Source organism: Erpetoichthys calabaricus, chromosome 16 (genome assembly GCF_900747795.2).
Source record: "Erpetoichthys calabaricus chromosome 16, fErpCal1.3, whole genome shotgun sequence".
Taxonomy (NCBI): Eukaryota; Metazoa; Chordata; class Cladistia; order Polypteriformes; family Polypteridae; genus Erpetoichthys; species Erpetoichthys calabaricus.
In genome coordinates this window covers 48,709,820-48,726,380 of record NC_041409.2, presented here as the reverse complement: position 1 = coordinate 48,726,380, position 16,561 = coordinate 48,709,820, and the positions used below count along the sequence as shown (strand labels likewise).

The window sequence follows — 16,561 nt, the reverse complement described above, 5'->3', positions numbered from 1 at the left end:
AAATAAAGCTGAATTACAACAATTTTGCAAAGATGAGTGGGCCAAAATTCCTCCAGAGCGCTGTAAAAGACTCATTGCAAGTTATCGCAAACGCTTGATTGCAGTTATTGCTGCTAAGGGTGGCCCAACCAGTTATTAGGTTCAGGGGGCAATTACTTTTTCACACAGGGCCATGTAGGTTTGGATTTTTTTTTCTCCCTAAATAATAAAAACCACCATTTACAAACTGCATTTTGTGTTTACTTGTGTTATATTTGACTAATGGTTAAATGTGTTTGATGATCAGAAACATTTTGCGTGACAAACATGCAAAAGAATAAGAAATCAGGAAAGGGGCAAATAGTTTTTCACACCACTGTATCTGTATTGAAATACATTACTATACACAATGTCTACAGCGTTGGGAAGGTCTGCTCCTACCCCTTAGTCTTTGTCCCATTTCCATCAGACAGAAGGTGCCGTAGCAGCCACACCAGTTCTGCAGCAGCTTCTAACCCTTCGCTGTCCAGAATCTGAAGTCTGTGCTGCTCCTTCTTCACATATGCTCCTAGTAGCTAATTTATATGCATGTGTATTTGTTACAAACCAACAGTAGTGACAGATGTATTATAATCTATTTCCAATCATTACTATCCATCCACTTACATATTCCCCTCCTTTAACCGCCACCTTATCGTGGTGGAGGGGTTTGCATGTCCCAATGATCCTAGGAGCTCTGTTGTCCGGAGCTTTATGCCCCTGGTAGGGCCACCCAAGGCAAACTGGTCCTAGGTGAGGGATGAGACAAAGAGCGGTTAAACAAACCTCCTATGATGAAAAACAATTTTGGACGGCGTTTTCCCTCGCCCGGACGCGGGTCACTGGGGCCCCCCTCTGGAGCCAGGCCTGGAGGTGGCGAGCGCCTGGTGGCCGGGCCTGAACCCAGAGGCAACGTGGGTCCCCCTTCCCATGGGCTAACCACCTATGGGAGGGGCCAAGGAGGTCGGGTACAGTGTGAGTTGGGTGGTGGCCAAAGGCGGGGACCTTGGCGGTCCGATCCTCGGCTACAGAAACTGGCTCTTGGGATGTGGAATGTCACCTCTCTGAAGGGGAAGGAGCCTGAGCTAGTGCGCGAAGTTGAGAGGTTCCGGCTAGATATAGTCGGACTCACCTCGACACACAGCTTGGACTCTGGAACCAATCTCCTTGAGAGGGGCTGGACTCTGTACCACTCTGGGGTTGCCCCCGGTAAGAGGCGCCGAGCGGGTGTGGGTATACTTATTGCCCCCCGACTTGGAGCCTGTACATTGGGGTTTACCCCGGTGGACGAGAGGGTAGCCTCCCTTCGCCTTCAGGTGGGGGGACAGGTCCTAACTGTTGTTTGTGCGTATGCACCGAACAGCAGTTCGGAGTACCCACCCTTTTTGGAGTACCTGGAGGGGGTGCTAGAGGGCATACCTTCTGGGGACTCCCTCGTTCTGCTGGGAGACTTCAATGCTCACGTGGGCAATAACAGTGAGACCTGGAAGGGCGTGATTGGGAGGAATGGCCCCCCCGATCTGAACCCGAGCGGTGTTTTATTATTGGACTTCTGTGCTCGTCACGGATTGTCCATAACGAACACCATGTTCAAGCATAGGGGTGTTCATATGTGCACTTGGCATCAGGACACCCTAGGCCTCAGTTCGATGATCGACTTTGTGGTCGTGTCATCGGACTTGCGGCCACATGTCTTGGACACTCGGGTGAAGAGAGGGGCAGAGCTGTCAACTGATCACCACCTGGTGGTGTGTTGGCTTCGATGGTGGGGGAGGATGCCGGTCAGGCCTGGTAGGCCCAAACGTGTTGTGAGGGTCTGCTGGGAACGTCTGGCAGAGCCCCCTGTCAGAAGTAGCTTCAACTCCCACCTCCGGCAGAACTTCGACCACATCCCGAGGGAGGTGGGGGACATTGAGTCCAAATGGGCCATGTTCTGTGCCTCTATTGTTGAGGCAGCTGACCGGAGCTGTGGCCGTAAGGTGGTCAGTGCCTGTCATGGCGGCAATCCCCGAACCTGTTGGTGGACACCGGCGCTGAAGGATGCCGTCAAGCTGAAGAAGGAGTCTTACAGGACCCTTTTGTCCTGTGGGACCCTGGAGGCAGCTGATAGGTACCGGCAGGCCAAGCGGAATGCGGCTTTGGTGGTTGCTGAGGCAAAAACTCAGGCGTGGGAGGAGCTTGGGGAGGCCATGGAGAACGACTTTCGGACGGCTTCGAGGAGATTCTGGTCCACCATCCGGCGTCTCAGGAAGGGGAAGCAGTGCAGTGTCAACACTGTATATGTTGGAGATGGTGCGCTGCTGACCTCGACTCGGGACGTTGTGGGTCGGTGGGGGGAGTACTTCGAAGACCTCCTCAATCCCATTAACATGCCTTCCAGTGAGGAAGCAGAGCCTGGGGACTCAGAGGTGGGCTCCCCCATCTCTGGGACTGAGGTCACCGAGGTGGTCAAAAAACTCCTTGGTGGCAGGGCCCCGGGGGTGGATGAGATACGCCGGAGTTCCTCAAGGCTCTGGATGTTGTAGGACTGTCTTGGTTGACACGGCTCTGCAACATCGCATGGACATTAGGGACAGTGCCTCTGGATTAGCAGACCGGGGTGTTGGTCCCCCTCTTTAAGAAGGGGGATCGGAGGGTGTGTTCCAACTACAGAGGGATCACACTCCTCAGCCTCCCTGGAAAAGTCTATTCAGGGATCCTGGAGAGGAGGGTCCGTCGGATAGTCGAGCCTCGGATTCAGGAGGAACAGTGTGGTTTTCGTCCTGGTCGCGGAACAGTGGACCAGCTCTACACCCTTAGCAGGGCCCTGGAGGGTGCATGGGAGTTTGCCCAACCAATCTACATGTGTTTTGTGGACTTGGAAAAGGCATTCGACCGTGTCCCTCGGGGAATACTGTGGGGGGTACTCCGAGAGTATGGGGTACCGGCCCCCCTGATAAGGGCTGTTCGGTCCCTGTACGATCAGTGCCAGAGCTTGGTCCGCATTGCCGGCAGTAAGTCGAACCCGTTTCCAGTGAGAGTTGGACTCCGCCAGGGCTGCCCTTTGTCACCGATTCTGTTCATAACTTTTATGGACAGAATTTCTAGGCACAGCCAGGGCGTTGAGGGGGTCCGGTTTGGTGGGCTCAGGATTGGGTCACTGCTTTTTGCAGATGATGTTGTCCTGTTTGCTTCATCAGGCCGTGACCTTCAGCTCTCTCTGGATCGGTTCGCAGCCGAGTGTGAAGCGGCTGGGATGAGAATCAGCACGTCCAAATCCGAGACCATGGTCCTCAACTGGAAAAGGGTGAAGTACCCTCTCAGGGTTGGTAGCGAGATCCTGCCCCAAGTGGAGGAGTTCAAGTATCTCGGGGTCTTGTTCACGAGTGAGAGAAGAATGGAGCGTGAGATTGACAGGCGGATCGGTGCGGCATCCGCAGTAATGTGGGCACTGCATCGGTCTGTCGTGGTGAAAATTTACCAGTCGATCTATGTTCCTACCCTCACCTATGGTCATGAACTATGGGTAGTGACCGAAAGAACGAGATCACGAATACAAGCGGCTGAAATGAGTTTCCTCCACCGGGTGTCTGGGCTTTCCCTTAAAGATAGGGTGAGAAGCTCAGTCATCCGGGAGGGGCTCAGAGTAGAGCCGCTGCTCCTCCGCATCGAGAGGAGTCAGATGAGGTGGCTCGGGCATCTGATCAGGATGCCTCCTGGACGCCTCCCTGGTGAGGTGTTCCGGGCACGTCTAACCGGGAGGAGGCCCAGGACACGCTGGAGGGACTATGTCTCTCGACTGGCCTGGGAACACCTTGGGATTCTCCCGGAAGAGCTAGAAGTGGCCGGGGAGAGGGAAGTCTGGGCATCTCTGCTCAAGCTGCTGCCCCCGCGACCCAACCTCGGATAAGTGGGTGACAATGGATGGATGGCACTTACATATTATTGGTCTGTTTGTAGTATTTTTACCCATCTTGCACTTTTCCTGTGTTTGTGTATGTAGCACCACAGCCATTGGGTTCGTTATTTCGCGCCACTGCATGTTGCAATAAGACGTATAACAATAAAGCCACTTCATTTGACTTGACCGGACACCTTAACAGAGGGTGACATGAGCATCATTTCCAGTTATACAAGACTGGCATTGCTGGGGAAAAATGGGCAATATTGGGCTAGTTTTCAGCTAATTTAACAATGGCCCAATATCACTTCCAGGTGACTTTATGGCAACGAGTCAGCGGCATCTCATCAACCACCAAAAAGTCTGCCTTGCCACAAATTCCAAGGACAAACCTGGAAGTTGCAAAATCACCTTTATGCCCCTCAGAATTATGCTTAAGTGTTAAAATATGCAGAGCATTTTGATGAGCCAGCATATTCTGTTGGGAGGCCGCCATCAAGACTCGAGAGTTCCAGGCTCCATCTCTGCATTCCAATCACTTATACATTTTCTCTTTAGTTTATCAGAAAGATTACCGTGCAAAAGACAAGGTCACTTAAACTTTTAAAGGGACTTACTTGGGCAGTAATGGTTCATTTGGATGTAACCTGTCCAGCGTCTTTAGTCAAGGCTGGCATGCGCCAATCAGCAACAACTATACAAGACCTCCTTTGTCACACCAAAACATTTGTGACCCATCAAGACCTCTGAAGGTGTCCTGTGGTGACTGCACCAAGATGTTAGTAGCAGATCCTTTTAAGTCCTGCAAGCAGCAAGATCAATAAATTGGACTTGAGCATCTGTTTAATGTGCTGGAAGAACAATTATCTTGATATCTGCAGAATTTGGAAGCCATGTCAACACCCTGCATTTTTTTGTCATGCTCCACAAACCATTACTCAACAATTTTTGCAGTGGGACAAGACACCATGGTAACATCCAACATGAACCAGCCACGTTGGAAATGCTCTGACCCCATCGCATAGGGCCAAAGTTGTGGAGGCAAAATCCTCACACTTGACTACTGTTCCTGCTTCCAACAAACCACCTTAAAGAAGGGACTCCTTGCTGCCTAAAATACCCCACACCCCTTGGCAGGCGACAATCTAATTTCATAATCAAGGTTATTCACTTCACCTGGGTTTTCGACATTGCTGCTATCAGTGTTGTGAACTGTTTTCAGTCAAATACAAGATTCTACCCATTTTCAATTAAGCCCTCCACATCACAATGAACTTTTGAAAACTTGGAAACCACATTACTTGTGTGGAACATAAAATAAAAAACTGGCATCTCAACTCAGCTCAAAGTGGGTCCTACACATTAACAAAGCAACTAACTATTTAATAAAAGCAGGCTAACAGTTAACATTTTCTAAATTTTGTTATATTATCCATGGTAAAATGTGTTCTTAAATAAAGCATTTTATACATTGAGGAAAAAAAAAACAAACAATGCTCCTGGGATTTAAAATGTGGTAATGGGGTCACAGCTTCAAACATGCGAACAAAAACCTGTATGGATTATCTACAGATTTTATTTTAACAAAATTCACAGCAAATTTTAATGACACTGCAAAAGGTGAGGTGGGAGGGAAAAAAAAAAAAAAAGATTCAAATTGCAGGGATATAAAAGAAGTCAGATTTGTCAATTTGAAAGTTCAGAATGACAACCCTTTAAATGACGAGATGCTGAGGGAGAAGAAAGTATGAGTTAACAGCATGTAAAATCAAAGACGACAGAAGGACGTGGGGTCAATCATAACATTAGATATTTCTTGCTCTAAATATCACAAAGCACTTTGTGGTCCATTTTATTTCTTTCAGAGAAATAAATTCTGGCATTATCTAGGTAACATTGCGAAAGTAAATTCTCATCCCTCAAAAAAAAAAAAAAAAAAAAAAAAAAAAATTCACAAAACAAAAACCATTTACAGCAAAACTCTGTATACATCATGACTGTCTTGAACAATACTTCTGAAAGATGAAGAAAAAAAATAATAAGTGTCAAGTTTTCTAACACTATTCACAGTTCTAACCTTCAAATGTATAAACTTATTAGCATAATCAAGGGCACATTAATGCAAGCTGGACAAATTACTCTTAAGACTGAGCATTGCTTTCCAACTGAAGGCAGAGTACGTCTTCAAGCTAACCTCCACTTTGCAATGCAGACTCCTAAGTTCAGCAACCAATTTCACAAATGCTGGAAAGTGTGGGCCAAGTTTTGATGCAGCTTTGTGTAAGAATTTACATTTGCTACAATAGTCAACAAATGTCACTGCTTTGGGGGCTTGGAACTGCGGGGGGGGGGATTGGATGGGGTTGAAGCTGCCGCCCAGCTATAGCACTTAAAAGGAATATAAACAGAGCTTTATATACAGTTTACAATGTTTTAGAAATACTAATAAGACTTGTCAAACAAAGGCTTTCTTTCATTTGTAAATAGACAAGATTCTTACAGTCAACATCAGGGAATGATTTAAAACATATATATTAGTACCCAAACACTAGACTTACAATCTATGCATTTGGTAAATTTACTAAGGGCACCAATTAAACATTTTCATTTCAACTATTCAAAGTTTAATCATACAATGCTCATTCCAACCACATATGCAAGCACCTAGATCTCCTGGGAAAAACCACTGGTGCAAGAAGCCTTTAGTGCTGGCTTTCGACAGAAGGCGATCTTGATCTTGACTGAGTTTTCTCTTCAGCTGGGGATCTTGACCGAGAACGTGATTGAGAGTTAGATCGAGAAGGGGAATGGGGATCAGATCGCTGCGTTTTTTTCTCAGGGGTTCGACTGATTGAGCGTGATCTGCTTCGACTACGATTTCTGCTCTGGCTTCGACTCCTGCTCCTAGATTTTGAACGACTTCTGGATCGGCTTCTGGATCTGGAATAGCTCCTGGAACGGGAACGACTTCTGCTCCTAAAAAGAATACATTTAAACTTTAAGCAGCAAGTTTTGGTATGATACACAAAGACATCTTTTTAAATTTAACACCTACTGCCTTTTGCGATCTTCAGAGAGTTTAAGTTTACGCCCATTTAGTTCGGTTCCATTAAGCTTGTCAATTGCATTCTTCATATCACTGCGAGATGCAAATTCTACAACCCTAAAAATGAAACAAGTTTACACTCAAAACTAATACCAAGGTCACTTAGATTATCTGTACCAAAACACACAATCTACAGCAATTTTTAGTAGTTTAGGTGTTCATTAAGCCAGGAAAACTCAAGTTATTTTTCCACTTAAGATACTAAAAAAAAAAAAAAATCAACATGCTGACATACCCAACAAACAGGTGATGCCTTGACTGCTTAAACCCAAAAACCACCCTACTATGAACCTTTGAATCCTCACCTTGTTTCCAACAGGGTGAACAAAAAAATCTCCTGCAGAGTTTACACCAAAAAAGTACTTTTATACTTAACCAACCTGAACCATATTTGGGGGGTTTGGGGGATGGCTGACAAACTAATGTGTAAAGTTAGACACGTGTCCGAATACAAATAATTTTACCTACCCTAAGATGAAGGAACACCCAAATGAAATCCAAAGTTTAAGATATTAAAGACATAAAAAAAACTTGCATTTCATCCGACAGGTTTTTTGTTTTTTTTGTTAAAAGGGAGAACACACTATTCACATTAAGATGATTTAGGTTAAATATAAAACATTGCAAGAAAATCAAAAGATACAAAGAATGTCTTAGGTTTGAGTAAACTGTACAGAGTTTTAATTTTCCACACTACCTTAAGTATTAAATGCTCATGATTACGGTTCTAGGGTAGAAGTGGATTTGATCACACATTCCGAGAGATGTTTAAAATGAATTAACATCGTCTTAAGACTACATTAAGGAACCCCTCTCCCTTTCTCAACTAAGCCAAATCAAAAATCTGACCCATCCCTCTAGAATATTTTCAACCAAACTCAAACTTACTCCAAGTTCTCTCTTTTATTAATAGAACTTCAGGACTCATTACTATAAGTTTACAGGTGTGGAGACCAACAAGATTTTAAATTACATACCCTTCATTCATATTACTTCTGTGAGCATCCACAAATGTAACTTCACCAACTTTCCTCATCATGTCTTTCAGATCCTTAAAAAAAACAAACAAAAAAAAAAAACAAAAAAAATAAACCCTGAAAATTTAATTCTCAAATACAAATGTATGTTATTAGAACAGTTCTGGAAGAAGAAAAAAAAAAAAAAAAAGATTCTTGCACTCACAGTATCAGTGTACACATTTAAGGTACTCTAAATGCTCTCACAAATGTGCCAGATGTTCCATAAATGAAGGATTGGGAAATTCCAAATGTCTGGCAAACTATATGCACCTAAATTTTAATATAGTAAAATATTTCTACAAGTATGAATGCCAGAAAAAAAAATAGGTTACAGAAGGAATATGTACTGCTTTGCCAGAATTTCTGAACTATGACTGAGCAAAGTACATGTGTGGCCATAATACATTAAATGGTCTACCTACTATAACCTGTCACTATTTCCTACATCCCCATAACATCTAAGGTGGTAATTACCTTAGATGAAATTACCTCATTAAAAAGTTACACTACCATAAAATTAAATAAAAACCAACATTTGCCATCCACCCATTTGCCTTTTTGCCAAGTGTAACAAAAAGTGCTCAATAATTTTAAAATTGACTTGTTTAAAAATCCTTTCAAGTATCATATGTTAACAGATATGCTATACTGTTTACTAAACCAATTTTAAAATTTAATGGAAACAAGTGAACTACGCTTGAGAAAATTTCATCTTGGAATATTCCTTGTTAGACAGCCTAGAGATTTTACCTAGTAACCCTGAAATTTACCGGTTGTAAAATTAATCCTCAAAATTTTATAGCTTACATAAAAAAAAAAAAAAAAACCTTGCATCAGCCATATTTGAGCCAATGCCTTTATTTGGGCCACTTAGTCTAACTGACCTAAGTGACGTGCACAACCCATTCAAAACTTAATCTACTTTTATCCTTCAAAATATCTACAATTAAAATTTAACAGCTAAAGAGATGGATGCCTGGAATACTAGGAAGGAAAAAAAAATTCCCACCTATACTCGACTGAGTGCTATTACAGAATATTGCCTCCCACTACACTTTATCAAAATCACATTAGCTATTGCGCTACTTACCATTTAGTACCCAGGGCAGACCTTAAGCAAAAGACCACTTGTCCAAATAGAAATCAGAGCAAGCCGTGATTAGCCTTTGAGAAAGGGACGTGGCTTTGAGTTTCGGAATCCAACTTCCACATGAAAGGAACCACCAGAGTACCGGGGCTTCAACCGTACACAACCCCCTTCCGCCAGTAATAGAATCAAATGAAACAACTGCAGACGGGGAAGCCAGACCACAGACCCTCCAGATTCCAGCTATGGACCTCCTAAGGTTGACCTGTGCTAGACCACTTTCACCCACTAGGGGGCCCCAGCCAAGATATAGATCTCCAGCACTGTGTGTAGAGGCACCAAATGAACACTATTAAGAACAGAAACCAGCAAAGGTTGCTATTCAGCCATTCCCCTCCGATATTTCACATGCAGGAGGTTGGCAATGCAACTCTGCAGGAGATACCGGATAACAGCTGTTAAAAAAAAGTTCAAAATGAACTTAAGTTAGGAAAATAGTTTACAAACATGGAAATTGAATGGCCAATTTGACGTAAACCAAAATTATGCTGACTATACATTGCCAAATTAAAAAAATAAATCAATTTATTTTCCAGTGTCTAAGGACTAAGACAAACGGAAACTGAGAATGTTCCAAGGTTTATAAATATATTGCAGAACACCATTAATTTGCTCTATAAAAAGTCTATGCAATCTAATTAGACTTATGGTAAAAGCAAAATGCAATTGTATTAGAAAACCAAATTACCTTGAAACATTCACAATTTTGATACACACCTTAACATCAGCTTATACGTAGAGTGACTACAATAAAACTGAAAAGGCCTGCATTGTAATCAATGAACTACTTACCTGCCAGCTTATTCGAGAAGACAAGTTTTCAACAATGATTCTGTGCTCCGTACGCACAGGAGGGCCATAGCTAGGAAAAATGCACACGTTAAAGGATTAAAATAAAGCAACCCATACCTATTGCATTTAAAAAACAAGGATGCTTGCAGAACCAATACTGTAAACTATTCATATCTATGCTGCATGCTAAAAGGGCTTTATACATTACTTACCGTGAATTGCCACTTCTGGATTGGCGATAGTTATTAAAACGAGGAGGAAATCTGCTTCCACCACCAGCACCTCCACCACCTCTGCCTCTTCGAGACTTGGCATGCTCTACTGTGACTCTGTACAGAACAGAAAACATTTTAAACAGAATTACAAATCAATGATAAGCATATTAAGTAAGGTATATATTTTAAAAAGTCACTAAATATGTACTCTGATCAGTTTCCATTTCATATTGGTTTGCAATTTAAAAAAATTACATAATTTTAAAGTAGACAAGCTACGGCCATAAAATACCAAAATGAATTGACATGTATTGCCATTTTATAACATGCAATTCCACAGAGAGAAAAAAAAAAAGTACAAATACAAATTTTCATTAAACTTTAGATTGAAGTTTGTCATTCAACTGGTATTTAATTACAGAATTCATTTGTCTTTACACAACACACTGGAACCTTAAAACTCGACAAAGCTAGCTAGATTAAAGGAATACTGCAACCAATTTTTTTAATACCTACCCCATATGGCTTACAATGATGGCTGAATAATATTTATTGTAATGTTTCCATCCAGAATAGAGCAAACAGTATTTTCACGGAAGCAGGTAGTGACAATGTTGACAACAGCATTTTTTGGTTAAAATATTGATTTAATTCTTTACTAAAACCAAGATAGCCTACAACTCTGAAGCCCTCATAAGGGGTTTTTCTTCTGAAATGAAGAATTGTCTCATCTCCATAATAGTAAATACATAATAAAATATTGGCACTGCTTGTTTCCTTTAAAGCAAAAAAAAAAAAACACCCTAGCTCCCAGTCTGCTTGAAAAATGTTAAAAAAAAAAAAAATTATTCAGCCTCTATTATAATATATGGACTATTCCTTTAAACTGGCTGTTTAATCATGGTGGTTATTTTACATGTATTTTTTAAGCTAAATGTTTGATACTTTATTTGCATCAACTTCAATTCAAAGTTCATACAAATGACTATATGGCAATAAGCTATGAAGTGTAAAAAAAGGAAAGCTATGAAACCAAAATAAACTATCCCCGAAAGGTTTTAATTAAAGATACCCAAGTAGAAAACAACAAACACCAAATTCTTTAAGAGGTCAACACATATTTCAACAACTGACCTTTCGCTACACAAAACTTTTCCATTCAGTTCGTACACGGCATCATCAGCATCCCTATGGTCATCAAATTCCTGAAAAGTAAAACAATCATTAAATTATTCTCTCCCCTAACTACAGTGGGTTTCAAGAACTCTTTACTGGTACAGTGATGCAAAATATTCTGAACCCAGACACAAAAAACACCACACACACTTTTGCTACCTAGTTAACCAAAGTTTTTGGAGTAAAACGTACCACAAACCCAAAGCCATTCTTCAAGTTGATTTCTCTGATACGACCATAGCCCTTAAAAAACTTCTCCACATCTCGCTCTCTAGCGTGGGGACTTAGTCGACCAATAAATATACGACAACCACTCATTTTTCCGGCTCACTGACTGCAAGAAATAAAAACAATTTAGATTAAAATTATTTTGATGTCAGATCAAGCAAAAAATTTGAGAACCTTTTAACAACCTTTTTTTTTTTTTGGTTATACATCAATAAATCTTTGAATTAAAAAAAAAAAGCTAGTTAAGAAGTAAAAAGTTGAAAACTTTTACATGGTTTAAGTACACAACCACTTGTATGGGTTTTCATAAATATATGTTAATCTTGATGAATACTGTACTGTAATAAATGCAACTCCTGAATATTGACCCTTACGAAGATATGAGGGCAGTCCAGAAGAGACATTACAAAAATTCATAGTTTGCATTAATCACAGGACAATGATATTTTGAATTATTGATGTAATAATTTTAAGGTCATTATTGCAAGATAACCACATGCTTGTTGTTACAGTATATTGGTATTTATTTGGAAATTAGAGCGGAAAAAAATTGACAATGTCCAATACATACTGTATAACTAATGAAATTAAGGAGGTCACATAATTTATCCAATAAAAACTTAAAATATAGATAAATTGTACTTTTTGTGACAATACTCTGGAAACCATTCAACGTTCATCTTGGTTAAGGTTGCCTAAATAAAATATTCATTAAGTAAAGACTAACTTTTGTCTAATGGTATCACTTCTGCAGTGTACATTACAAATTCATTTCCAGTTCTTTCTAGCTTTTGCCAGTTGTGCCTCTTACACTACCAGTGTGCATCAACGGAGTTGCAGCCATGCTTCTTATAGCATCTTATTTCTACCCTAAAGAAACATTACCCAATACAAGCCTGTAAACTGCTTGTTTTGAAGTAGGGACAGGTTTGAACATTTTTTGTCACCTATTTAATGTATTAAGATGGAATTACATGTTCCCTGCAGGCCAGTTTTCTTTGCTGTTGTTCAGTCATTGGCAACACTCCAAAACACTAAGGCCCCATCACTCCCCGATTTTTAAAACTCTCGCCACAAACTGTGGTGCTGTAACACGTTACTTTTTGAATTAAGTAAAATTTTAAAATTATATTTTCTTTATCACATTTTTCCACATAATCTAAGATGCTATAACTTTCCAGTGCTCAATTGCTTAAACAGTGGCACTACTCCTTCGTGTGCTTATATACTCGGTGTCTCACAGCAGTCACTGAATCGCAGGATGTTGACCAAAGTGAAAGTGGACTAGATTTAGCAGGCTGAGGCAGCCACTTCACTGTTGGGGCCTGCAGGAATGCTGCAGTGGGGTGCATTTCACTTTGTTACAATAAACGCTCCTTGGCATGGGAACGATTGTGATTTGGTGATTTTTTACTATTCTGAAGCCAGCCCTGCTCAAAATTCACATCTGCCTATATAACATTATGAAGGCAAGTGAAAGGATCTGGAGATTTTTGGGATAATCACATTAAAGTAACACCCAGGCTACCGATTACTGCTGTAGTTATTTATAGGTTTTAATGAACAAAACTTCAATTTAATTTCATTGAAAAATTTCAGTGCATACAGAATTACAATTTAATTTGTATTTTTTTTTTTTTAATCTATTGCAACAAGTAACAAAAACGATATCAATTTCAACACTTAGTATAGAAATATTACATTTTGGTATCACGACACCCTGGGTGTAGTTAAACATGCATAAAAAGACTAATACGGCCACTGATTTTGAAAAAATACATATACCGTTAAACTACAAGTCCAATGAATATTAAAAAGTAATTTGTAATTACTACATCGGCACGTTATTATATGTAAAAAGTCCGAAGCAACCCCTACGTTTCAACACTTGGTTGTAAAAGTACATCGACGTATATTTAAATACCATAAAATGGATGTTGAACTTACGTGTTATCTACGGTATATTTCAGAAAGTAGAAATAGGAACGCGCGTAAAATTTATACTTACTCCAATCGTTTAAACTTTTCATAGTCGATTATATTCTATAACCCTGAAACTGTTATTGGTTGAATCTGATCTGAGATCTGCGCGCATGTTATATGTATTTATTTGTTATTGCTTAACAAACAGAAATTAATTAAAAAAAAAAAAAAAAAAAAAAGTACACAACTGCCGCCCTAACAAGCTGAGCCAGGGAGAAAAGGGAACCCCCGCCCCCAAATTTAAATAAAATGTAAATATCGCAGGCGATTCTCGGCGTCTCGTGACCTTGGGTGTGCCGAAAATAAACCATATGACAACAGACCTGGCACGTTAATCGTGCAGTTAGGATAGCAAACACAACCGAAACACAATTTTAAAACCGTAGTGTTCGCTTAGAGAACTAGACATTTAATATTTCCAATGGTACTATTAAAAAAGTTAACGACTAAAGTAACACATATCACCACCAGTGCCGTTTTAAGATTTGCGCATAAACACAAATATATACTCGTTTTTAAGCGTTAAGACATAACATGTCAAAAAATAACACCGTATTTTAACAATTCCTCTTTATCAAACAGCATACATTCAAGTATGCCCCGCACTGCATTTGACCTACTTTCCATTCCAGTTTAAAGCCCATAAAATGAGCACAGTACTGACCCGTTTCACATTCGTTTGTATTAAAAAGATATGTTTAGACAAACATTATTCCAATCAGAGAGCTAACAGACACGGGTTTGAATTATTTTTTCAACACAAACGTTGCACTCACTTTTCACAAGAGGGGGAAAAGGCCTACTCATCAAAAACGTAACAGAATCGTAAAAACACTACACTTTTAAATAATATTCTCATCTTTACTAAAAGCACATTCTTACCAACAATACTTCCAGCCAATAAACTCTGAGACGTAATGGCTAAACCACCAGAAAAAATCTGCAGCAATAACTAGACCACCGTTTACCTACGCGCCCACGGACATCTGCTGCAAAATGGCGACGGGCAGAGATAGAAATATACGAAAGGAAAAACTCCATCAGCCAACGAGAAATCGAGACAAGAAAAGAAACGGATAAAAGGCGGCGTGGTGTTTTTAAGCCATTGCGCCATCTAGCGGTGAGGATGTGCTCTTGCATCACTAATATGCAGTGGGCAAAAATGTAGGTTTACAACGCATGTGAAAAACAGATGCAGGTTATAATTATGACAATAGTTTCATTTACTCAATAGCTTTATTAACGTAATTATTAACTAAAAAAAATTACCTAAAAGATATATATATATATATATATATATATATATATATATATATATATATATATATATATATATATATATTTCGCTTACTCACTGTAAACCTACTTTTGCCCACCCAAGTATATGAATTTTTTAATTTTGAGCATATGATCTTTAAATGTCTTTGATTGATATGAAATCCAATGTAATTTTATTTATTTTTTGGTTACACTTTATTAATCCCCAACGGGAAATTTCCTTTTCACTTGAGTTTTGGAGGTCAGAGAACAGCAAGTGTAGGGCACAAGGCATGAACAACCCCTGGAGAGGACACCAGTCCATCACAGGGTGAACACACACACACACACACTAGGAAGACAGTTAACTCCATGTAGCTCTGAGCACTGTCGTCATTTAGGATACAGTTGAATTGTGGGCAGAAGCTCCTTCTCGATGTCTCTGATTTGGACTTCAGACAGCCATATGGTTTACCTGACTGCAGCATAGAGCAGAGGCCATTGTTTGGATGGCTGGGGTCACTGGTAATTTTCTTTGCCCTGGTCCAGCATCGTTTGGTGCAGATGTCCTGGAAGTTGAAGAGTGCACACTGAGTGATGCATTTAGCTGTGCAGATCATCATGATTTCCAAACCAGGCAGTGATTCTTCCTGTCAAAATACTTTCAATGGTGGATTTGTAAAAGTTCTTTAGTATCTGGAAGGGCAGCCTTAAATCTCTGAAATCTCTGTTGATGTGCCTTCTTCACTAAGATGCTGATATGCTTGAACCAGGTCAGGTGCTCTGTGATGTGGACACTGAGGTACTGTATCTGAAACTGTCCACCCTCTCCACCCGAGTGCTGTTAATTCTGAGGAGGTAGTAGTGGCTCTGCTGTTTTCTCCTCAAGTCCACAATCAGATCCTTTGTGTTCCTGACATTTAGGAGAAGGATGTTGTCCTGATTTCAGTGTGACAGACTCTGCACTTTGTTCAGGTAAGCCTTTTCATTGTTATTAGACCAGGGGTGTCGAACTCCAGTCCTGGAGGGCCGCAGTGGCTGCAGGTTTTCATTCTAACCATCTTCTTAATTAGTGACCAATTTTTTCTGCTAATTACTTCTTTTAATTAACTTGACTCTGGCCCTTTAGTTGTTTCTTTTTCCTTAATTAGCAGCCAAACAATAATGAGACACAAAACAAGCCTCCACATCACACAATATCTGAAAATAAAGAAAGGTGATGGTCTCAGTAAGGTTGATCTCTCAACTCACCAAAACACTTTGACGATGTTCTTATAAAAAACAAAAAATCAACAGTTTTGGAAATGTCTGCTGTTGCAGAACAAGAGCAGCAACAAGCCATGGAATTAAATAACGGGTTTAATTCACAGCAAGCATCGGCTTCTCATTAAGAAACCGGTTGGAGTTTGAAGCCCAAGTTTAAGCTGGTCATCTGTTGGCTCGTTTCACATGTCATTTCTGTTTGGCTGTCATTTAATGAGGAAACAAATCAATTCAGAGGACTGAATCCTTCTAACATGGCTGTTAAAATAAAGGGGAAAAAAGTGAATTAGTAATGAAAACTGGTCATTGATTAGGAAAAGGGTTAGATTGAAAACCTATAGCCACTGCGGCCCTCCAGGCCCGGAGTTTGACACCTCTGTATTAGACACTAGCCGTCCCCTGTGGCTCTGCCCACGTAGTAGTGAAACAGGACAGTGAGAAGGGCCCTGCCCAGCTCCCCACTCCTGACGTCACGAT

The 16,561-nt window shown here is 40.6% G+C and overlaps 1 protein-coding gene across 3 annotated transcripts; it reads right to left on the bottom strand.

Annotated features, from left to right (window-relative positions):
• Positions 1 to 5,708: 5,708 nt before the first annotated feature.
• Positions 5,709 to 14,562, bottom strand: srsf5a (serine and arginine rich splicing factor 5a). 3 transcript variants are annotated; one of them, XM_028821279.2, is made up of 8 exons: positions 14,447 to 14,562; positions 11,546 to 11,687; positions 11,312 to 11,382; positions 10,175 to 10,291; positions 9,963 to 10,032; positions 7,982 to 8,055; positions 6,954 to 7,061; positions 5,709 to 6,874 (listed from the first exon to the last, which is right to left on the bottom strand). In XM_028821279.2, the coding sequence occupies exons 2-8, from the start codon at positions 11,669 to 11,671 to the stop codon at positions 6,601 to 6,603; spliced, it is 840 nt and encodes a 279-aa protein (XP_028677112.1). In that variant the 5' UTR covers positions 11,672 to 11,687; positions 14,447 to 14,562; the 3' UTR covers positions 5,709 to 6,600. The 3 variants fall into 3 exon arrangements, with proteins under 3 accessions (XP_028677112.1, XP_051775887.1, XP_051775888.1); XM_051919927.1 differs by having other exon boundaries at positions 5,709 to 6,871; XM_051919928.1 differs by lacking the exons at positions 5,709 to 6,874; positions 6,954 to 7,061; positions 7,982 to 8,055 and adding an exon at positions 9,114 to 9,433.
• Positions 14,563 to 16,561: the final 1,999 nt, after the last annotated feature.

What these genes read in the sequence shown, in the direction of transcription:
- srsf5a (XM_028821279.2), bottom strand. Translation starts at nt 11,671, where the DNA reads ATGAGTGGTTGTCGTATATTTATTGGTCGACTAAGTCCCCACGCTAGA. An exon ending in AAAGTTTTGTGTAGCGAAAG is followed by an intron (nt 10,292 to 11,311) that starts GTCAGTTGTTGA and finishes TGTTCTGTACAG; the next exon opens with AGTCACAGTAGAGCATGCCA. An exon ending in CTTCTCGAATAAGCTGGCAG is followed by an intron (nt 8,056 to 9,962) that starts GTAAGTAGTTCA and finishes GTTTTTTTTAAG; the next exon opens with GATCTGAAAGACATGATGAG.